This window comes from Patagioenas fasciata, chromosome 1, assembly GCF_037038585.1.
Source record: "Patagioenas fasciata isolate bPatFas1 chromosome 1, bPatFas1.hap1, whole genome shotgun sequence".
NCBI lineage: Eukaryota > Metazoa > Chordata > Aves > Columbiformes > Columbidae > Patagioenas > Patagioenas fasciata.
Window position 1 is genome coordinate 146,245,002 of NC_092520.1, and position 25,067 is coordinate 146,270,068.

A 25,067-nucleotide genomic window follows, 5' to 3' on the forward strand; every position below is an offset into this window, starting at 1 on the left:
CAGGTAAATATCGAGGTACCTCCTAAAGATGAAAATGATTTAGAAGTTATGAAGTCTGGACGTTATTACATCATTTTACTGGGGAAAAGCATCAGTGTGACCTGGGATCTGGCCATGGGAGTCTCAGTTATCTTAAAAGGCAATTTCAAAGTAAGTGGTTTTTTTTACTTTGCTACTTATTGTCACTAAAGAATGCACTTAACCTGTTTCTGATGAAGAGACTTTTTTTTATGCAGACATGTTGATAGATTTCCATGGAGGCACTTGCTTGAAAATTAAGGGAATTTTTTGTAATACCATAAGGTTTGCTTACTTTCCTGGTAGTTCAACTGTAAGAGGTAAATTCTGGCTCATTGGAAATGAGTTATGACAGAAAGGATGGATGCTAGAATAATTGCAAGTTGAGTGATTTCTTGTGTTCACGAAGAGCAGTATTAAGACTCAGATTTACTTGTGATGGTGATAGGACTGTCATCTCCAAAATTAAAATGGGATTGTGGGGACATACTCTAAATAGAGCCAACAGGCACCACTGATCAGAGTTGTCATCTTGCTTCCTGGAGTACTTGGATACAGACTACTTTCAGCAATTCAGAATGGAAATAGGAGCTAAGCTTTCTCTGTGAGACACTATGTCTATTTTAGTGAACTTGGCAAGGACAGGAATAATTCAGTTTTCAAGCATTGTGCCATTAAAGACATCTTAACTAAACCTTAAGCCACCCTACAGATGTAAGATTTATGTATTTTGTATTTCTTTCCCTCCAAGGATCAAGTGTGTGGTCTGTGTGGAAATTTTGATGGAATCCAAAACAATGATTTGACCAGCAGCAATGAACATCTTGAAGTAGATCCAATTGACTTTGGGAATTCTTGGAAAGTTAATCCATACTGTGCTGATGTTGAAAAGGTGATTGTGAATGAAGTGTGAAAACTAATTAATATGGCTTACAGCATCACTTGAGTGGGCAAAGAGGTTTGAAAGAATAAAAGTAGTAGAAATGAACTCCTTCTGCCATATTTTTGCCAAATAATATTATTTATTGAAATCTGATAAAAGATCAATTAGCTTATTTAAGGCCTCTGCACTACCTGGCTTCAGATAAATGTCAAAATACTCAATCTGTATGATAGAGGCTGTTCATAGATTTTGCCAGCTCAGATGCTTGAAATCCAGGTACAACTGCAAATCTCATTTTAGAGTTTAATCTAAAAAAAAAAAAAAACCAGCTGTAATTTTCAGACCAGGAGAGTTCAGATAAAAATTTCATATTTCCCTATCCAAAGCTCTATCTCCCAAATCTTTGTCTGTCCATTTATGAACAAATGCAGGTTAATTTCTTTCTATGTGCATCTCGATCTTCTTTTAAAGAACATTCAGCTATTATTTTCAGATCGGAGAGGCTTAAACAGAAAAAAAGCAAGATACAGGAGGGGGGGACCTCAATGCTATCTATCACTGCATCTGAATTTTGGGGAGAATACCTGCTATTTGAAAATATTATCTATGTCCTGGTGCCAAAGACTACGTGATTTCATGGGGGTACTAATTATGCTACATATGAGAGTATACTTCCTCTTTTTCAAATACAGAGTTTTGAAAGAATGAAATAGAAAAAATCAATTTGTCTTAAGCTGACAAATAATGATGGTCAAAAATATTTCTGAACTAAAAAGTGAAAGGAAGCAACTTGTAAGACAATTTGTTTTGATGTTTGTAAAATGAAGTATTTCATTCAGATGATGCTTTTAAGGCTGAAAACTTAATTTTTAAAATTTGTCTGCATTTTCAGAGAGGAGAAAAAGGCCTCTTTTAGATCTTTCCTTAAAAGATTTAAATTATCAGAAAACAAAGGAATTTTTTTGATCACATGAAATCTTTTCATTTAATTCACTAATTATGTGCAAATGTGACGTAGCCACACTAATCTTGCTGATTATCAGTTTTTTGGTATGACTTGATAGGTACACAGAAGAAGTTGCAATAATGAGGAGTGAGACCTCAGGGTAAGACTGAGAAGGAGCAGCTTCTTGTTCCAGTGTAATAGGCACAGGACAGAACCTGCAGACTGTCTCCATGATAAATGCCATGTCAGTACTCGTGTTTCTTGTTCTTAGATTAATTTAATTAATTAACCAGTTAATTAATTAAATCAATCAATCAATTAAATGGGAGATTTGGGGACTAATGAGGCATTCTTATTCAATAGTGGCTTTGGGTATTGCCTGCTGAAGGTTGATCATATTTGTGAATCTTGTGGGCCTTCTGTAGAGCTGTGAATGATCATTTTTCAGGGTGGGTTTGGTACAGAGTGGGACTTTCTGTCATCAAAATGTCTATGTTAAAACTGCAGCCTACAAGTAAGAGCTGGAGAAACCATAAGATGTGACCTGCTCTAGTCTGCATTCTGTGGTGGCAGGATCTGTGCCTGTCATACAACCGATTGAAACTTTACTCAAAGAAACAATTGCATTTGTCATGAAAAATGTCTGGTGCTAGTAAGTCTCTTACTTCATTTTGAAGAGTCCGGAGGTCCTGAAGGCAAGGCTAATGCAGTGTGTGCTTGTCTCTTCCAATATTAAGCCCAGCCGGGAACAGACCTTGATGTCTCCACTGTGTAATGGAAACGTAGTGAAGCAGGTGATGGTAGAAACGTCTTGCAGTGTTTTGTCTGGGGATCTCTTTGAAGAATGCAAAAATCTTGTGAGTATTGTGCCACGTGTTTCACATTCTTCAATTCTGAATGATATGTGCTGACACTGATTACAGCTGAGGGGGAAAGTGTGGTTGTGCTGACAGCATGCAGGACTCAGACTAGGCTGACTAATTGGCGTTCTCATCTCTGACACTGTCCTGTAGCTGATGCTTCAGGGGAAAATGCAGGATAGCACCTAGTAGAAATCTATACAACAGTTTCTGCTTGAGGGAAATTTTACTCTAAAGCCCAGAGACAGGCATGGGAAGTCAAGCACAAGGGTTGAGATTGGATGAGAGAGGGAGCTGAACCAGTGTAATGCCATTCAGACTACGTTCGACCTAAGCTGCTGCATAAGAGGGTATGTGGACAGGGCCCCAAAAGGTATAAAGTTACTTCATATGGTGGCTCTTAAGAGACAATAAACTTCAGTGTCTATAACAACTTCAAGAATGTGTCCTGATTTGAGTCCTTGCTGAGATCAGCAGTAAGGTCTGCACTGATTTATGTGGCACCTCAGCTCCTGGTGAATGGAGCAGGCAAACCATCTGAAAGTTAAATGTGTCTAGAAGAAGGAGGCAAACGGGAATCAGTGAGTGTATTGTACCCTATATTTCTTTTTGCAGGTGAATCCTGAGCCCTACATAGATATTTGCATGTATGATACTTGTGCTTGTGAATCTATTGGGGACTGTGCTTGCTTCTGTGACGCCATAGCAGCCTATGCGCATGTCTGCGCACAAAAAGGTGTTGTTGTTCACTGGAGATCACCAGCTCTGTGCCGTAAGTACACGGCATCTGATGAAGAATTGGATGAAAACACTTGCACTTTTAATCAGTGAGCTGTTGGCTAGGATAGATTGTTCTTATCCAGCTCTGCTCCCCCTGATGTCTGGAGAAGTTCACTCTAATGGGACTGGGCTAGCAGCTTGTGGTGACATTTCCTTTCCATTTTATATTCAGAACCATAGCTGGAAAAAACATTCCCTCAATAAGGGGATTATGTTTGTTTGTACTGCAAACTATTATGAGAAAAAAATGATTTCTGTATATTTTCTCTTTTTAAATTAAAATTTAAAGATAAGTTTTTGCATTTTTTTTTTTTAAATCCAAACCAAATATCCTGATCTAGAACAAGGACTTTGTTATGTGAAAAATATTCAGTGTGAAGAAGTGGCCTGCCCAGAATGTAGTAAAATAAATATATTTTTATTTAAAGGTGGAAATCTTTCTTTTTCTATGTATATGTGGTCAACTTTGTACCAATTTTGGTGTCATAGTTCTGAGAGGTATGGTGAGTACACTCTGGTTTGATTATGTTTTTTCTAATTTTTTTTTGTCCAATTCTTTCACTCCATAGCACAAAGCTGTGAGGACCTGAATAGGCAACAATTAGATTATCAATGTGAATGGCGATATAATAGCTGTGGACCTGCTTGTCCTGTAACATGCCAGCACCCACAGCCTCTGGAATGCCCTCTTCAGTGTGTGGAAGGATGCCATGTACACTGTCCTGCAGGTAATTCCATCTTTTACTTTAAGCAGTGACTTACTTTTTTTCTGCTCTGCTCCTGGTACTTGTAGATACTGCTGTAGAGTCGTCTTTTTTCTCCCCTAAGTGTTCCTATTACTTAAAAAGAAGCCTTATAGTCCAGAAATATTCACAGATTGGTAAGGCTGGGTATTGCAGAAGACTTAGAAGTAACAGTTAATTCCTTAACAGACTTACTGATGTGTTTTCACTACGATTTCTTACTGCATAGGGAGGAAACTGATTAGGCACCCTGGTTTGTGAAAAGAGCACAGTGTGTGGAGGGCATGAAGTGGTGCCTAAAAGTAGAGAATGAAACACTGCCCACAAGTACAAGAGAGGATGGGAAAGAGGTGATCAGAAAGGAAGACAGAAGCATGAGGGGCTGTGTAGTAACAGAGGTGGTTCACTGTATGGTTAAAGGAGGGTATAAATTTGTGCTGAGTATTCATAAAATCCTCTTCTTCAGAGGAGCTACTGCAGTGAGGGAAACCCATTGCCTTGACCTGTTTACTACCTGCAAGGCCCAGGAAGTATCCTTCTGTGAGCCTGAGCTTTCAGCTTAACTCTTCCCAACAACTGTTTTGTAGAAAGGGGGAAGAAAAAAACAATACAGGAAATATGGGACAGGGAGAGGAAAGAGACAGAAAGGGAGAGAGTGAAAGATGAGCAAGATCCAAAAGGAGAGGGAAAATTCAGATGAACAAATATAAGACGTGAAGGCAAAGAAAGCAGGTATTTTAAGACCCAAAGTAGCTATTCTTGGCCCTGGTATCTCTGACCAGGGTGAGATAGGGGATACTGGGCAAAATAAATAATGTCCATGTAAAAAGGAAAAAGCCATTTACTCCTGTCGTCTTCAATGCTTTATTCTAAAGATATATTCACCTTCTGTATGGTACTGACTGTTGCAGGTTATACATTGGGTCAAGTACTTCCAATATCTAAATAAAAGTGGTTATGAAATAAGGAAATACTTCTCTGTGTCAATCAGGCAGTGACGATAACACAGGCAGAAGGTTTTGGGGCCTGTGGTTGCATTTACCTTGCTAAAAACAACAACAACAAAAAACAAAACAAAACAAACAAACAAAAAACAACCCGAAAAGATTAGTTTTTCAATTAAGGAAAATTGGCATCTTTATACTACTGTGCTATTTTGAAACAGGGAAAATACTTGATGAACTGTCGCTGGATTGTGTCAGTCCAGAAGACTGTCCGGTGTGTGCAGTTGAAGATGTCAAGATCCCACATGGAAAGCGAATAATTTTGAACAGAGATGATCCACAGCGCTGTCGATCTTGGTATGATTGGTTTACATAGTGAAATTGCATGCCTCTTGAATAGAATAAAAGGAGAGAGATTAAGAACATCCACATCAACAAGAAACCCTTTTCTGTCAATATCCCTCTGCATACAATCTGAAACTGAAATTTTTTTAGTGATGGTTGGGATTATAGGTTGTCAGCTCTATTTAAGCTAGTGAAATTCATAAATTTATTTCAAAAAAGTCCTTTTCCCATGTGTTGGTAGCCCCACTGGCTTCAGATGTTCCACTTCTTTTTGTGTAAGGTATGATTAAACATTAATAAAGCCATCAGACTTTCCTTCTGCCAGTACTAAAAAAATCCTACATACAGTGAAAAATCTCGATGAGCACTCAGTCTAGAACTGACTGAGATTATTACCAGTTGCAATTGTGTATTATTACTGGAAAACCAATTTTCCCAATATTTTCAGATGATATCCTGTGGCCTGATCCTGCCTGCATGCGTTTTCAAATATGATAGAATTAATGGCAGGGCACACGGTGCCATGCATCATGCCTGATTGGGGCCTTCAGTTACAATGTAACAGAGCCTGATTTTCATTCTGTGTACTGCCCAGTGGCATATTATGGCAGAGTTTGTAGTATCTGCAAGTCTGACATTCTCTGGATGTCTAGACCTTCAATGGATACTTTCACTTGTCACTCATAACACTGTGAATACAGGGGAGTTTTCTATCTTGAATTTGGCCCAATTTATTAGAAATCGAGTTGTAAAACTGCAGGATATATTAGTCCGGACTAACAAGTTAGCTCCAAATACTCTGAACCTCACAGAAGCTCTAAATGGGTAAGAATTTTGAATTCCTGGCCTCTTGCCAAGGCTAGCACACATCTGTGCCATAAAACCAGGGCATGAGACTGTTATGCTGATCGATTAATTTTTTTTTTTTTTTTTTTTAATAGTATACACGAAGAACCTTGAATTCCACCAAAAGGTCAAAAAAAGAACCTTCATAAATGAGTCTCTGTTCTCTAATTTTTAAAATCCTTAATAATAATTTATCTTAAATGTTGATACACTGGCCACTGCTCACAAAAAATTTCAGTACATTAGGAAAACTTACCTCACCAGGGAAACATCCTTTTGCATAGCTGTCACCTAATTTAGATGACTACACCATCTGTACAAACAATAGAAATTATTGCACAAAAAATGAATTTTATAGCAAATATCCAAAGGAAATTGGAAACTAGAAGAGACTCGTTCATATTAGGATTAAAATAATAAATCTTCTGTTTCTATATGTTAATGCCAAAAGTAGCTGTGCATCCTTCAATTAAGAAGGCACTAAAACCAGCTTGAATTGAACATAGCACTGGGAGAACTTAATCTGAGATGCCACATGTAAAACAAAGTATTTTCCTGGAAAACAGCACCTTCTTCCACTGTTAGCGCGTTTAGTTTGTACATCCATGGTTTTCTCTGGCAGTGGAAACAAGCATTTTTTAGTCCTTCCTTTTCCATAAACTTTACCTTTTCTGTTTCCCAGACTATCCAGTAAGACAAGAGAAGTATATTGACTGAGTCTGTATCAGCTTATGCATAAGTACAGTCATGTGAAGTTATGTGAATCATACAACCAGGACCTAAGGAAGAAGTGTTAAGGCCTTGCTAAAGATAGAAACAGGTGGCCTATAAACAAGTTCCTGAAAGGTGAAGAGTGGCAGAGATGAAAAATCTCCTGGGAGCACAGAAAGATGCATAGTGGAAAAGGCAGAGATGGGGAAAAAAGAAAAATGGGACATGATATGGAAAAGGGAATTGAAAACTGTACTGATTGAGGTGAATGCAAATGTTTAGGGAAGACAAATAGGAATAAAAAGAGAAAAAAAGCTGTAGATGAAATACATCATTTGATACGATAAAAAGGACTGAAACAGAGAACATGGTAAATAAGAGAAAGATAACAAGGGAGACAAAAAAAAGAAGGACAAACATGTGCCAAAGCTGAATTCAAAATAAAATGAAGTCAGGAAAAAGAAAAAGAAAGTAATGCACTTTAGAGGCAGAAAAAAAATCTGTGTCTTGTTTTCACTGATATCAAAACCTAGGTAAACCTAGCCTTCTCACAGAGTCTGCTAAGTCATATCAGAGCTAAAAGCATCTTTCCTACTCTGTGATTTTAACTAGTGTTAGCTGCCTCCAATTTGCCTCACATTTCTCTTCCTTGTGAAACATGTCAGATCTGCCAGTTCAGTCCACCAGTGGCTTGAAGGCAGCTGTATTGCTCAGGCTCAGTGGGTTTCGAGACAGTTTCCACACACAGATTTTACACATTCTGCCAAAGGCTGTTACAAGGAGAATTTTCTGTCAGTCACATCATAACTTGTCATATGTTTCCCGGATCTAAACAACCATGCATGAACATATAGGATTTACCTGTTCAATAGCTTGCGGCAAGTTGTGGGGAAATGAAGCGGGGAAAAAATAACTCGCATCATGTTTTGGTATTGCTGTATTCTTGAGATATTTATTTTTGTATGAAAGTTCTTTTATTACATGTGGGTGATGTGTAGTTATAAGTGCTGGTTTTATTTTACAGCTAAGTTTGTTGATTTTTTTTTTTTTTTTTTTTTTTTTTTTTTTTTTTTTTTTGTAGTGTGTGTGAAGGGAAGAACTTAACCTGTGTGGCCTGTGAACCAGTGGAGGAAACCCCAACACCAACAACACCTGCTCCAGAGGAGGACATTGAACTACCAGCCAGTGAATACGCATGCAGCAAGATGATGGACTTGGCCTTCCTAATGGATGGCTCCAATAAACTGTCAGAAGAGGACTTTGAACAGCTGAAGACATTCATAACTGGCATGATGAAGAAACTCCACATCTCCCAAAAGAAAATCCGAGTGTCAATTCTAGTGTATAGGGCTGGCCCCACAATCTATCTTGGCCTTAAAGATATCAAAACACAGTCCCAGATGAGAAAAATCGTCCAAAGCATAAAATACACAGGTGATGAAGTAGCGTCTGCTGCTGAAGTCCTTAAATACACTGTGTTTCATGTGTTTGGTAAAGCAGAAAGGACCAATGCTGCCAGAATTGCAGTGCTCTTTATAGCCAGCAAGTCTCCAGGAAAACTCCGCAGCATCCTTACAGCTTTGAAGAATAAAAAAATTGCCGTAATGCCTATAGGGATTGGACCATATGTTAATGTGGAGCAAATCAGGTTCATTGAAAAGCAGTCACCAGATAATAGAGCCTTCCTAATGAACAATGTATTAGAGCTAATGGATAATAAGGATCTCCTCATTGATCATCTATGTGATCTTGGACCTGAGGAAAGTTCTCTGTTACAAGCTACATCCACTCCAACAATATCCAGTGTGTTATTTCCCACTTTGAATCTCACAACAACACAACCTCTCTCAGAAAATCCCATCCGAAAAAGGTTGGACATTGCTTTTATTGTGGAAGGATCTGACAATGTAGGGGTGGAAAATTTCAATATAATCAAGAAGTTCCTTGAGAGAGTGATCATAGGAATGAATGTAGGACAGGAAGATATTCATGTTACAGTCATGCAGTATTCAGAGACTGTCACTCTGGAGTATTCTTTTAGGGAAATACAGTCAAAGGAAAGTATTGTTGAGAAGGTGAGAAGCATACCCTACCAAGGAGGGAAGGCTACTAACACTGGGAATGCCCTTGATTATATTTCCAAACACACATTTACACCAGTGAATGGGGGCAGGCAAGATGTTCCTCACTTGGTATATATGGTGTCATCCAACCCTTCCACTGATGTAATCACACGACCTCCCAGAAGCATAAATGTTATTCCCATTGGCATAACCCCCAATGCAAGTATCCAGGAGCTCAAAAAGATCAGTCAGCATAATAACCCAATAATCTTACATAGTTATAGCAGACTTATTGAAGAAGCACCTGAATTAGTGCTGCAGTCATGCTGTTCTCGTAAACTTTGGACAGAAAATCCAGGTAAAGTTGGATGTGATTTCTGTATAATTTCTTCGTTCCTCTCTCCTGTCTCCTTCATTTCCCCCTCACATCACTGAAATTTGAAGAGGATTCCCATATCTCCTTTGGTATCTTGTTGTCCAAATGCCAAGGAAAGAACATTTGTCTTCACTGGAGTGTGAGGATGCTGCCCCAGTTCAGCAGTATTGACCTGCAGCGTTTCTTCTGTAAGCTCAGAAATCCTTGACTCCATTTGTCAGTAAAGTACAGTAGCTTTCAAATAGGTTGCAGAGTAACAAAAGAAAGAAAAAAAAGTCATTTTCCTCTGCTTTCCTCAAATTATACTTCCTTTTTCCTGAAGAGATTTCTACCCTCTCCCCCCAGGCCAGGGCTGGGGGGGTTCGAGGCATGGTGTATTTTGTATTTTTTTGATTGTGTGTTTGTTGCTTTGCTTTGTTTTTATGTGGTGGGGTTTTGTTTGTTGTGTGGTTGGCTTGTGTGTTTGTGGTTTTTTTTGTTTACTATTGTTTTTGGTTTAGTCCTCTGAGAGTAAAATAACATTAGTAGAAAAGCAAGAATTGAAATACCCATGTATCCCACTGTATATAAATCTTAAGGTTTTCATTGAAGGGGCATCACTCATTGTTTCAACTAATCATTATCTTGCTTCATTTTCTCAAAAAATGCACGTGTCATCTCTACCCTTTCTGCTCCTACCGATAGATTAGCAAATGCTACTTTAAATAACTTTTTTTTTTTTGTCCCCCCTCCTCAGAATTCTGCAACAAACCAATGGATGTCATGTTTCTTCTGGATGGAAGTTCCAATATTGGAGCATCAGAGTTTGAGGAAATGAAAAACTTTGTGCGGGCATTTATTGAAAGTGTTGAGATTAGTATGTATCTCTCTTTTACCTCAAACAGATAAAGAGATTTTGTATTTTCTTTGCTTATACAGAACAAAATACCATCTTACTATAGGGTTTTTTTAAATCTTTCTTTTTAAATGACTCAGTCTGATCCCTCAAAAAAATTGAAGTTTATATTGGGGAAAGCAGAGCTTTTGATTCAGAAACAATCCAGTTTCCTCCCACACAAAGCTGTTCTGGCTCAGATGAATAAAGATTTCACATCCAATTCAGGGAACTCTGTGATGAGGAATATCTAGGACAGCAGCTCTGATGAGCACTTCCATTTATACTGTAAAGGACAGAAGATGTATATGTGCCAAACAGGCAAAGACATCCCTGTCACACAATGGAAATTTAGCTGAACTGTTACTCGGTGGCAGAAAAGAAAAAATAAATGCTTAATTTTGGTTCAGTTCTGGATTAAGTTCAACAAACTTGAAAATAATAGTTACAATTCAGTTCTGGTTCAAGTAAAAATGGAAAATTCAGAGGGTTTTTATTTCAGGTTTGGTCCTACTGCAAGCTTTTGGTCTTTGGAATGTGCATTTTTTGTTCTCACCAGCCCTTTTTCTCTAACCTAGAGTGCTGGAAGAGACTTTTAAAGATTTATTTCCCTACCCATGTTGAATGACAGACGCTTTCTGGGAGGACTAAACTCACTGAGCCTGCAGAGTATGTGCTGATGGGAGATACATGTCTAGTTACATCATTCAGCACAGATATTATCAGTGCAGCCACCCTGGCAGAATGCCACATATCCTGCATATACACGAAGGGACCATGTGTGAAGGGACCATGTGGCACACGTAGTAAGTCAGAACATTGTGTGTCGTTGCGAAATGTCCATCCACGTGGCAGGGGCTGCACAGGATGCTGCATTTTTCCCAGTAGCACTTATCTTAACAAACCTGAATTTTTGATCAGAATTGTACTTTTTCAATTCAGCATTCATCCATTTCCACAGAGCAACTGCAGTTGCTGCTGCTGTTTTGCTAATGAGTTTGAATTATAACTGTATTTACAAAAAAGGTGATTACTAGCACTTGTACTAATTAGAGAGCTCTTATGGGAAAAGTTAGCATTTCTGTATGTCTAGAATGACTTAGATTTTTTTAGAGATTGTATGTGGAAGACCCTCTGTTTCTGAAAATTGTATGCATGCAAGATATAGAGAAGCAAGCCAACAAAATAAACAAAAACTAAATAAAAAAATAACAGACAATTTCTTTTAGCATAGCTATTTTTCTTATATTTAAAGCCCGTAAAAGCAATTGTTACATCGTTAACAATAGGACAATAATAATGTAGCTATTAAATGATTCCTCACTATGGCATTGATTTTAAAATATTTAAGACGACTGTGGAAAAACTGTAAATTGTAGTGAGTAGACAACATTCAGATCAATACAGGGCTGCAACTTTTGGGTATATGTAATCACAATCATTATTAACTCCATTAATAAATATTTTATAAAGCACTGATAAAGAATAATATGCTATATATATAAGTATCTTCCATATACAGAAGTCCTTCTAAGACCATTAAAAGAGATACAGGTGATTATCATGAACAATGTATTGCTCAGTTCAATTCTGCAAGTCTGATACTAATTAACTATCTGTATGAACCCTCCGTTAATAGTTTTATTCACTCTTCTTACATAATGTACAAAAGAAGCAGGATGTCAGAAAATAGCAGAACTTGGAATTTCTCTTCACTCCCCTTTGCACGTCATGTTCCCTGGGTGCACCATATTCCATGCTGCAGCCTGATGCATGTTGCTCAAGTGACATATGATAGAGAGAAATTTGCATAAAATTTAGTCATCTGGGGAGCTTGGCCCACCAGACAAATGGGGCATCAAACTATCACTGTTGCAAAACAATATGCATATTAAAAAAAGTGATGTTTAAAGCATTTTAAAATGGGAAAGGAATAATATTTGGAGATTATAAAGTTCTCCAATCATAGTCAAATTGGTCTGAGGTAAAATACTTCATGCTGATTCCTGACAGAAAAGCAACTGTTTCCAGCAGTACTAGCCTATTTTTTTCACTTGAGAGTAGTTCAGTTTTGATCTTTGGACTGAAAATGTGTCTTTCACACTCTGATGGAAATTTGCTATCTAGTTGTGCTCACTTAAAACACAACCATAATGTATCCTTTAGATTTATTTTTTAAAAATTGTATACACTGCTTAAAATCTTAATTTTCTGCTTTCTACTTCAGGCAATGCTTCAATGCATGTGTCAGTTCTCCAGTATGCGAGGGAAAATAATCTAGAAATTTCATGGAATGTGCCTCAAGAGACTGAAACACTTGTAGAGATGGTGCACACAATTCAACAAAGGGAACAAGGTCCTACCAGACTAGGTGAGTAATGTTGATATTTAAACAAGAGGAAAAAAAAAAAAAAAAAAACAAAACCAAAACAACCTAAATATAGCCTGTCCCAAATCACCAGTTTATGTCAGTGCTGTTGTGGCAATGTTCTGCAGTAGGACTAATTTTTTTTTTTAGTTCACTTATATACTTACTATATGTATATTTCTTGGTAAATGTTCTATTGTCTCTATCAAAATGTATCTGTAGGTTACTCAAATTAGAGTTTATCCTAATGTATTTTGGAAAGAAGAAGACTGGTTTCTTTTTAGCCTTGAAGTAATTATCAGGATTTGTACTCATTATGTTTCAAGCAAACAAAACATAATTACCAAGTAATGACTTTGATCATTAACCTTTCAACATCAATTAGTTGATTAGATGTTTAGCAGCATATCTGTTTATGCTGACTTCAATAGCTACCCTCACCAGATGTTTGTTGCTCTGTGTTGAGCCAGTGTAACTGACCTGGTTGAAATATAGCTTAGCAAAACAGTAGTTCTATTATAGGTAGTTGAGTTCCCTTGTGCAAGTTGCCGTGCTGATGCCACAAGGATTTAGGGTAGCACAAGGCTGGAGATCGAACCAGGGAGCAAGGATTGCCTAAGGTGGCACCTTAGCTGAAGAGTTACTTGTGAAACATCGTCTTCTGTTCCAGCAATCTACATCCTAGAAAACATGTCCACTTCAATATTCATGTGTTATAACACAGATTTCCCAGTGGGTCTGTGGAAATTCAGTACACACACATGTATCAGTTGTAGGGTTCAGCAAAAAAATGATTCTCCTACAGCGTATCTGATCTTTGACCAGATACCTTGAGAATTTTGTTCTTCTGGACTGGAACCACATTTCCTCTGTCAGCCACCTAGCATTAGGGTCCTATAAGAGTTGGGGAATACACAGATTTTTAAGGTCTTTAGCCTACTTCAGACTGTAAAGAGTTATTGGTGCAGAAAAGTGAGAAATAAAACCTGACTTCCATAGTTCGCAGGAGGATTAGCCATGATTACTTTCTCAGCCTGGAGAAATAAAAATACCAGATGGCTGATGAGACTTCTATAGGCTCATTGTGGGATAAATTGTTACACACAAATAGATAAGTTTCATGAAGTCTTCCATGTAATGTGTATAGTAAGCCATACTGAACTGCAGGATAAACAGAGAAAACATTACCTTTGGGAAATGAAAGAGGAGAGGCAGCCACATGACATACTCGTTAGTGATTTGTTTATGTCTCATTGGAAAATGCTCAGAGACCATGATGAGGGATGTGGTATAACGAACCAAAATGGAATAGAGTCAAAGTAGTTCCTCCCAAATGAAGTAATGAAAATAAGTCACTGTGGTCCTCTCCTGCACCTTGTAATGTGTGTGAATTCAGCTGACTGTGTAGGAGACTCGACATCCATGGGAAATGCTGGACATTCAAGTTATTCTGTGTTTGGGCCTCTGGAAATACAGAGGCTGCTTAAAAGGTGTATGTGGCTCAGTCTGGGTGTTGCAGTTCCCTAGGCAGATTTGGAAATCTTTTCTAGCCTACAGAGGGCTTGATCAGGATTTACCTATCAAAAATATCAGTACTATCAGACCAGAGCTGTTTCTTCTCATTTGCACTGGCTTCCCTATGGTAGAAACACTATCCTGTTGCCATCAGTGCAAAAATCTTGCTACAGAAAGCATTCCATTTTCTGTTTCATTTAACTATAAGGAAACTCCAGGAGAGAGATGTATTTTATTAGTAAGAAATAATGAAAAGCTACTGAGTATTTGAGGGCGTAAGCAGAAAAGAGCAACCTATACCACAAAGCTTTCCCATGCTTATGCAATAAGATAACATCATGAAATTTTGGCTCATGTAACCTACTGAGAAGAAGCTCTAGGGATATTCAGACATAATGAGATTGTGTGAAACTTCACCTAAGAAATAACTGAAAAAAAGAAAGCTGACTACAAGCAATAGCTAACTGTATAAGACTTCATTCAGCTGAAAGTGATCTGTGCAAGAGAACTGTGAATCACATAAGCATGTCTCTGTTCAGCATCCATTGGTATTCAGAAGCATCACAGGGAGCAATCCCTGCAGTAAATATCACTTAATGCTTTATAAAAACATTATTTTCATTGCTTATACCTTTAGTAAAAACAGCTCATTCAGGCTGATGTTTTCCATGCCCACTGCCTGACTCAGACTCAAAATTTGGAGGAAGTATGATCTGTGTGGTTTATCCATATTAAAAGCACTGTTAAGGGAATATGTGTGAGTTCCGCATCGCCTGACCCTGCCACTTCGGAAAAAAAACCCTTAACTATTTTAAGTGAAACTTTCTATGGCTATTAACATATTTGAATAGCAGCATTGAGATTTGCCTATTATGATGAAGATAGTATAAATTATATAGAATCCCCTTTGTGGTTTAGGAAGTAAAAGTCCACCAAAGAACTTTTCTTGATGCAGATCTCTGCCCTGAGTGATGTGGACTATGCAGAATTTTCAAAATGCAGCCCCCACCACCTGCTGAAGTCCATGTTTTCACCAGCAGCTGTTGTGATCTCTAAGGGCTCCCATCCACTGAAAGACAGAGGTCTTCCTCTCTTGTCTTCCCACTCTTGTTTCTGAATTGGTGGTGTCAGTTCCTTTCTGAATCTTTGAGCTATTTTAATTCATTGTCCTAGCAGGTTTTTTTTGGTGTGTGTGTTTTTACTTGTTTTCTTTTTTACTTGTTTTCTTTTTTACTTGTTTTCTTTTTTACTTGTTTTCTTTTTTACTTGTTTTCTTTTTTACTTTTTCTTAAAAGTTCTTTAAGTTGAATGTGGTCCTGGTGGAACCCATGGTCATGACAAGAGAAATGCAGGATTTGCAACTGTAGAGCCAGGGAAGCAGAGGAGAAGGTTGGTGGGCTGTTGGACTGACAAATCTGTCCTGTTCATGAAGAGTCCAGGCATTGTTAATTGCCACACATTAATTCCAGAATATCAATATGCTGAGAATTGACTCTTTAAAGCATTGATCTGTGCAACAGGTTTGCAATAGCTATTTTATTTCAAAATAAAAACTGTTGTTTTTGTTTTTATAACTGAAAATAACAACAACAAAAACAATAAAACAAAACCACAAAAGCAAACAAACAAACAAATCAGCCAACCAAAATTAACCGTCTAGTCAAGATCCTAAATTAAGATACAAATACCAGCTTCAAGGATTATCTTCATGAAGTTGTTCCTGATTAGACAAGTCCTTGGTTAAATAGATGCACTCTGGACTATCCACCAGCTTCTTAGTCTGTGGATTTTTCTCTTCAAGTGCCGAGAAGCCATTTATTTTTTGCTCCTTTCCCAGGCAGCTTTCAGTACTTGTGCGTGATTAAGATCTCTTGTAGTACTTTTTCTTTTTTGGTTGAGATGTTGCAGAAGTGTTAGTGAAACCACTGAGGCCACTTAAGGCACAGATTCACAAGTTCCCAGCAGGAACCTCCGCCTAGCTGGAATCCTCAGTCTGTCACAACTTCACAGACCCTTACAGGGGCTTTATGTTTTATTCCTCGTTTCAGACAAAATTAAAGAAAATAATTGCAAAGATTGTTTTTAAGCAGTTCTTGCTTTCCCTGAGGCACCTACTAAACCATTGAATGTCTGTGTATTGGTTTATTTTATTCCAGATTGTCTTATTCGGGGATGATTTTTTTTTTTTTTTTTTAATTTATTTCTTGGATGTATCTCAAACATTTCTAGGGTACCTTGTGCTCTTTCAGTGTATTCCATGATGTTCATAATTGTTCCCAATCTAATATCTGTGGCCCAGATTAGCATGCCTTTTTACACATTTTTCCAAATCATTTATGAAATTATTTAATGAGGGAGAATCTAGGTTAATTCTCTGTAGACTCCCAGTAAACACCTCCAACCCTACTCAACAGATAGTATTTGTCCTCAAAACTTGTTTATGTCCATTTAATCAGCTTTCAGTTCTTGTGGGAACCACTATATGAAACATTCTGAATTATTACTTCAGAATATGAGTTTGGTTTGAAAATGTATCAGATGATTTAAAAAAAAATTATTCAGCTGATTAACCCTTATTGAATAGTCTTGTTCAAGGAGACCAGAAAAATGTTCTTACAAAAGCCTTTTCTGACTGTCAGAAGTTCAGCACCCAATGTTCATAGTCTTAGGTGAGAGGAGAATACTGTGCAGTGATGCCACCTTCTCCCTTTCCCCCCTATCTTTGTAGGATATATTTGTTGATTTTGCTTTAATGATTATTCCAAGTATTAATTTTGTTTTGTACTTTATAGTGTAGTTAGGAGTGTATCAGCACTGAAAGATGTGGGGAAGATGCTGTGCCATTATGTGCAGGCAGTCTTTGGAATGATTAACCTGCCATTTCTGAAGTGGCCCATGTAGATATTTTTTAAAATTGTTATTTATCTGTATTTTTACCATGGACATGCCAAAAGACTAATGATCATGCTCTACTGAGTGACCTGAAAGGCTGCTGGGGGGGTCAGTGTTCCTGCAAGCTATATCTTTCTGTTCAGTTATCCAGATAAATGTTTAGATTTTCAAATTTGGGAAGGAGTTGCATGTGTGCATGTGTGAAATTAATTGCGACCATTACGCCTACCAAGTTCAACATCATTATACTGTGTCAGGAGGCAAGAGGTCAGGGACAGATGAACAGACTTGCATTCCCCATCGCATCCATGGCCACTGGGAACAGATGTTATTGTATGTTATGCTGCTTTCAATTCTCTTATTCTCCTCTATGTGATGAAGGCTTTTGGTTTAGAGACTTCCATCTTGATTTTTCATGGGTTGTATGTCTAATGCCTAAAATACATGTGAGTATAGAAGCCATTCTGCTTCCAAAGCCCTTTTTTCAGGCTGTTGCCTTTTTTTTTTTTTTTTTTTTTTGGTAGCGCACTGTGTATGTGAGGAACAGAAACAATTTGCAACAATAATACATGAGACTAACGTAATTTACTCCTATGTTCAGTATGTGGGAATATGTTGACTGCTAGTCCAGGTTTAGGGTCATGTTCACATACAGAGAAAAATCCTTAAAAGTGTGTAACCTTTAAAACCCATAGCAAACCTCCTATTCACTTCACTGGGGCTAAGAAGATACCCCTTGTCAAATAATGTTTTGGCCACTTTCAGATTTACTTTAGAGATGGAAAAAACAAATTGTTTTTTTATGAAACTGGATTTTAGGGTATTTTCTGTTAACATTTGGATTTTCTCTGGAGTCCATCCCTGAAATAAACACCTGATGGTGTGGTCCCATACAGCTAAACAGATTTAAGAGCAAGCTGCTGCAGAAGGGCCCATCCCCAGCACCCTGATACTGCACAGTTGCACACTTGCACTGCCTTCCTTCTGTGCGAAGGGATGTGCTGAGAGAAGGGCCAAAATGGCTGAAAACAATGTTTTTTGTTTTGGTTTAGAATGGCTATTTTTGAAACATGGTGAGTGGCCCGAGGCAGGTCACTGCATGGCCGGGTGGGCAGCAGCGTTGGCTGCAGGGGACTGGGAGAACATGCCCAGCTGGTGCACTTCAGAGTGGACCCTTCCTTCTGCCAGGGGCTTGCTACGGCACTAAAGCCCCCAGAGATGCATTTGCAATGTATGTAGGCATGTCAGAACAAAGCTGTAGCGGTGCCAGCAGCAGCCCAGTTGTCAGCTACTAAAGGGGTCTACAAGACTCCAAGTGGTCTCATTAAGGCTGAAGCTTGTGTGGCTCAGACCCGGTAATTTTAAAGCTAGTTTAGTTCCATCTAAGATGCTGCATACTCTCCTTCCAGTCTTAATACAGCCTTGTGCTTGGCGATATATTTTTTTTCATTGTAAACATTTAAAATTTCCTTTATTGATATGAAAATGGCAGATTATTGTTATGTTGCAGTCTAGTAGTGATAAAATGTTCAAGATGGTTGGTTTATTAGGAGTCAATATTTTTATTATGACCTCTGAGGAATATGTCACCACCCTCCCTGGTGATATGTAGCGACACACAGATGAGAAATCTCATCTTCCAGTTTGGGATGGGGATCTTCTCAATCCCTCTAGCAAGACAAAAATGTTCATTTGATCATGACTTCAGACACCTGGCTCTTTCTCTATATAGCTGACTTCAAAATTAGGCGAGAAATACAAAGAGTTCTTAGCACACTAAAACAATTTTTCCATACGTTAAATTGAGGAATTGTTTTTTTGGGACTTTGAAATAGTCCCTGGTTCTGTTGCAATGAAACTGGATTTCTTTATTAGAAATTATAAAAATAATGGATTTTCCAGTTTACAGATATGTATGGAACTTTCTGAAAATTTAGAATTAATAGGAGAAAAAAAATGTAACTGGAGCAACTGATGACCACTCCAACGACACAAAAGTCAAAGGGTCATTAAAAAAAAGACAAACATAGGAATTCCAAGTACTTTTCACAAATGAATAAAATATCGTTTGTGATTCTTACTGTACGAAAGTTTAACCTAAAATATTTGAAAGTTAAAACCTAAAATACTTCTTTTTTTAATAGTAAATATTTATAGGACAAAAGGGAAATGAGTCAATTTTCTGGTACAGTGACCATGCTGGAGCTATCTCAGGGACTGGAATACAGTAATATTATTTTCTGTATTTTGTTTTATCCCTTAGTTATTTACAACTAATATGCCATTCTACATCTAACATCTACCTCTACAGACATACAGAGTAACTACTGGGAGACAAAACCATTTGTAGCAAAGATTGTGAGACAGCTGTGTAGGGTAGGAGTTGATACCTGGGATTACTTATTTTTTTTCTGGTCAGGAATAGTAGTTTGTGGAATGGAATTGCCATCATCCACCTAATAATACTGTTTTAAAATATATTTTGTTGCAAGTACAAAAACATCCAAAATGTTGAAGTTCTAACTGGACAAAACCTCAAAAGTATTTTTATTTTGTATACAAAACAGAATTCAGAATTATAGTGGAAATGAAAATCAAATTATAGGAATGAAGTGAATCTACACAGTTGGAAGAACTGAATAAAAGATAATCATTGCATAGCAAGAAACAAAGAGAAACATCTCATTTTGCTCTTAAATGTTTTTGAAAGCTTTCTGTTGATTTGTATCTTTTTTCTTTTTTTTTTTTTCCTCCTGATCATAATTGACATTTAAAAAACCAACCAAACAAAAAAACAAAGCCGAAAACATTTAGACTTAAACAAGCATGCATCTTTCTGTTTGAAAATTAGTGCTAGGGAAAATATGTGACCCTCTCTAGACAGGAGATTGCTGGTGAAGGTAATGACAGCTTACAGGAGGAGAAATTGATGGGGATCCTCTTCCTGCAGTCTGACAGGGCCTGGCAGCAGTTCCTAGTGGGTCCCAGCTCTTCTCTTTAGTTGTGGGCATCTCTGTGGAGAAAAGACAGGTTAAGTCTCAGAGGGCTATTGGGGAAGAAGAGGTGGCTGGATGAAGTGGAAAAGGGATATGAGGCTTTCAGTCAGGGACTGTGAGGTATATGAGGCAACAGTATTTGAGGTGGGAATGTCACCTCTAAAACAATACTGTGGCAAAGGAAACATTTGGGCTTTTTCCAGATGCCTATTCTATGCTAGATTCTTCCAAGGGGTAAATCATTTCTGAAATCCTAACTAAAGCCTTGTAGAATATCCAATTGTTGTTGCTGTGTTATCAATAGTACATGTGCTGAGTGAGCTTCCTAGAAGCTGCCCATGCTTCCAGCAGCTTGGGAAAAGGATCTGTTCTTCCAGCAGTGAAAAGGGGTGGGTGACATGATGAAAGAAGACATGAAATACAAAGTGTTCAGGTGTGCTAAGGTATTCTGGGGGTGTGCTGGTGAATTATCTGTGATCTGACTTGCAGTGTTTTACAAATGTGTTTGTTATTTAAAATTGCTCAGTGAAGTCCTCAGGCAAACATATTTCTGCTCCACAGTTGTTGCAGCTACTCAGAGGAACTAGTCTTTCAAGTATTTATTATTTGCTGTTCACTGTTTGCCCTGAACGTCAAATCAGTCACACGATATCATTTCTGCTTCCTGAGCTGATAACTTCCAACACCAAAGGAGCTTTTAAGAAAGCTGTATGTCATGGTTCCTAGTGTAAATATTTGTGCAAATACATATCTAAATACAAGTACTAGCAAAGTGCTTTCTTGCTGAAGTCATGATTTTGAACAAAAATTTGCCTGAGTGTTCACAGATGTTAAATGAAAGGGGAGCAGCAAATTTGTTATTTGGTAGCTGCTAAAGTAGAATTTCATAATGTGTTTTGTGTGTGTGTTTTTTTTTTTTCTGTTCGTGTTTTTTTTGTTTGTTTGTTTTTGTGTTTTGTTTTGTTTTTATAATATTGGTCACCCAGTTTTATTATGCTTTAATCTGAGTCTAGATTTTGAATGGTTGCTGATTAGTAGGGAGGCAAGATACGGTTTTCACAGCCATAGAAAAAGTTGCCCAAATTAGGAAAGGCCTAAATCTTCTGTGGGAGCTGAGCAACGTCTGTGCACAGTTCAGGATGGTGTGAAGTTGCAGATCAGTTAGCCACTGGATGTCACTGTTGTTCTGCAACTGGAAAATAAGTACATATTCTACAAAATCTTCTTTCCTTTTGTGTGACACAATGGTAATACTTCCAGAAAAGGTAACTACTAGAGGCATGTAACTTTATCCTTGTGGCTAAGAAAAGGTAGTAAAATTCCCATTACTTCAGAGACTGGGGAGCTATGTATTGTCCTCCTGTGTTGGGATGCATTAATAGTACTGGTAGGTTCTTAATAGCTTTCATGTAGCAGCAATAAAGCAGACATTAAATGTTCTTTAAGAATAAGTATTTTCCAGTACTGTATAACCTACTAATATAAAGCAAGATTTAATTTTATAGCCTGCTATGATTTTTCTATTGTATTTATCTCTTCATTTCTTCTTAGGAAGAGCCATTGATTTTGTGGTTCAGAATGCAATGTCAGAATCCCATGGAGGGAGACCCAGTGCATCAAAAGTCGCAATAGTAATCGTGTCAGGGAGATCAGAAGACACTGTGGAGGCTGCTGCACGTTCTGCAAGAATGAACAGTAAATGCCATTTTTCTGTCACTATTGTTAAACAGAGTTGTTGCTTTTAAAGTAATTCACTAGAACAAAGGATGAAAATTAAGGCACTGATACATAAGTTCACTGATATGATTTGCTGTGTGTAATATTCTGGTAAGAAACAGGGCTGAACAAAACCTGCCTGATGAAGATGCCTTTGAATTACTGTTAAATTTAGGACCAATCTGCAAATTAGTGGCATTTCATTTTCCCAGTTTCTGTGGACAGGCAGGGATGACAGAAACGTGATCCAATATTATAAATTCAACACTGTTGCAGTACAGTGACTCTTGAAAGGTTCACTGCAATAATAATCAATAGAAGATTTGATAAGATTCTGCACTGAACTATACAGGAATATGCTTTTAGTATCAATATGTGCAGCATGACATTTTTTTAAGTTTTCTGGCTGTAGTCTGTACCTCAGCTTCCTCAGGTGTTCAACTGGGGAACAGTGACTTTGTAGGTTGTTTTGGGAGCTATTGAATAAGGCCTGAACAAAATAACAACTATTATTTCTGTATTAAATGGCTTGAAAATAATCCAGTTGCTAGGTAACTAAAGAAAGAAAACAACATACTGAGATTTTTTTACATTTGAAAAAAGTGAAGATGTTGTCATTGAGTCTGCAGTTGCATTTTGTTGACCATGTACAATCTTATTATGCTAGGGACTAATAGAGCTCATCTTGGCTAACACTGTGACAGAAACATCATCACTTTTGCCCTTAATTGCCTTTAGCCTATGTGGATGGAGTGATGCAAGTAATAAATGAAAATTCATTGCTGGAAAAAACTTTAAACTTTTCCTAATTTTTTGTTGTTGGTGGTGTGTTTTTTTTTTTTTTTTTTTTTTAATTATTATTTGTTTGTTTTGGATTTTTTTTTTTTTTAAAGCAAATGGAAAAAATGCAGCAACAAAGACCTCTTTCAGTGTGATGCCTGTTAAAACCTTTTCTTCTCTCTTCCTAGGGGTATCCCTGTTTCCAATTGGCGTTGGAAACAGATATGATGAAGAGCAACTGAGAACTTTGACTGGGCCATCAGCTGCTAACAGAATCATGAAGCTTCAGAATTTTGAAGATTTATCCACTATGATCACATTGAATAGTGAATTTATCAAAAAAGTGTGCATGGGTAAGTCTAATATAGTAGCCTCATAACTGAAGCAACATGAAAATTAAATGCCAAAACCAGAATGTTTTTTCTTAATTTGAGAAGTCAGCTCAATGCTCCTATGTCAGTGCTTCACAGACATTTATCACAAATGCTAAACTAGACCATCACCATTACTTAGTGTGAAACAAAATCTGAACCCTTTCAGCATGTAGAAAACTGCTGTTCTAATCATCTAACCTTCAGCAAGAGTTTGAAAACTGCTTAGGCCTAAACTTTATAATTTTATGAACAATCAGGGCTGGGCATTAACTGAAGAACACCAGGAAAGCTCAAGCACCATGCATGAAAGGGGTCATACTTTAGAAATATCACAAATTAGTTGTGAGTAAAAATTTCAAATTACATATTTTTCTACACAGACCTAAGCATTGGTATGTGTAAGTCTACAAAGAATTCAGCCAAAGTGTAAGGCAAAAAAAAAAAACCCAACAAAACTTTCTCCAGTAATATATTTTAAGCAAACATTCATTTATTTGTCAATAGCAATGCTCTCCATCTAGGGAAACTTTCTACAGCTCTGGCCAGTGTTTTACTTCTCTGACTTCCTTGGACTGTGCGTATTTATTACATTTATTACTCATATTGTTGTTATTTGTATTAAATAGCAGCTATGTGTCCCCACCTCAAACCACTGTCTCATCATGTTAGTCACTGCATAGGTTTTTACCAACTTTACTAGGGCTTGCTTACATCTCCATTAAAACAAGTGGACTTTTTTGCAGAGCCAAGTACCACTAAGAATGAGGAAGTTGCAGAGTGTGCACAGTCCAGCTTAGAGATATCCGATCAGTCTCCACTGGGATCACTTCTGGCATTTTAAAATCTCTCCAGACCATCAAACAGCTGCCGTTTTCTAGATTTAAACAGCTGCCATTTTCTTTCTTTTCTTTTAAAATAAGCTTTTAAAAATGCATTTCTTCTTCTCACACTGTAAAATATGTAGTTTTCTTGCCCTGAATTGCATTGATCCATGATATAGGATGGGGAGTAGGAATTTGAACCTGGTAACTATTTTCTTATTGCAATATGTGCTATAACCTATCAGTACTAGAGGTGAAAGCTTTGTATTTTTATGAAATGTATATCCAGCTTTTCCAACAGCACAAAGGATATGCTCAAAAATTTCAATAATAGTATCTTATAGTAGACACCTAAATCTGAAAAGTTTAGCTCTCCCTTTTGCTGATGGTGAAACCTTTCCTATGGAGTGGGAAAGTTCTTAAAAAAAAAAAAAAATTCTGTGGTTTTGTTTTATTTATATTTCTTACAAGCTGTAAAGTATAATTTTCCCCTCCAGACTCATGCAGTTTGATTTCTTGTGTGGAGGGACTCTTACTTTATGTATGGAAGTGTACCAAAAATAGTAATATTAAAAGGATTTAAAAGATTTCCAAAATGCTTTCAAAATACATTATTTATCCTGGAAAAGACAGAACATGTAGCATATATATGCTAGCGTAGTATAGTACTGTATAAAGAGTTTGCTAGTCAGTGTTTTAATTTCCTAAACATGTGCTTATCACATTGTCATACCATGGTACTTATATGAAATTACTTTCCGTATATCCTTAGGTGCATTGTGAGAGCAGATAAACATAGAAACTGCAATTCAGTGGGTGCCTTGTGAGCATCCAACTGATTATATAAAAAACTGCCTATCACTGTAATGCCTGAATGTAATGAAACTGAATTTGAGTATTCTTATTGCAGCTATTTTCACACTTATGGTAGCCATCAACAAATCTTATCTTGGGGTTACTCACTGTATTTATCTTTCTGCATTTAATAAATGTGTGTACATTGCCATTACCTACTAATTACCAGAAATATTTGCAATTCATCACATGATTCAGAAGTAAGGCTGGACCCTGCCTCAGAGCTGAAACCATGATCTCTTTTAAGTACCATCTGGGCAGAGCTGTATGTCAGTGCAAAGATTGCTGTAGAATTACAGACTACATATTGCTCACAGGGTATTTTGGGACCAACATCATTGCAGAAGTCAGGTAATGCTAG

At 37.4% G+C, this 25,067-nt stretch overlaps 1 protein-coding gene across 1 annotated transcript in view; it reads left to right on the forward strand.

Annotated features, from left to right (window-relative positions):
• The window catches only part of VWF (von Willebrand factor), a 143,413-nt gene that overhangs the window by 64,900 nt on the left and 53,446 nt on the right, over positions 1–25,067 (forward strand). The window contains exons 22-32 of the mRNA XM_065843019.2: positions 4–150; positions 770–910; positions 2,585–2,704; positions 3,323–3,479; positions 4,057–4,215; positions 5,396–5,531; positions 8,158–9,497; positions 10,252–10,371; positions 12,617–12,760; positions 21,712–21,855; positions 22,845–23,009. Coding sequence (XP_065699091.2) covers positions 4–150; positions 770–910; positions 2,585–2,704; positions 3,323–3,479; positions 4,057–4,215; positions 5,396–5,531; positions 8,158–9,497; positions 10,252–10,371; positions 12,617–12,760; positions 21,712–21,855; positions 22,845–23,009 — 2,773 coding nt within the window. The remainder of the gene's footprint in view (positions 1–3; positions 151–769; positions 911–2,584; positions 2,705–3,322; positions 3,480–4,056; positions 4,216–5,395; positions 5,532–8,157; positions 9,498–10,251; positions 10,372–12,616; positions 12,761–21,711; positions 21,856–22,844; positions 23,010–25,067) is intronic.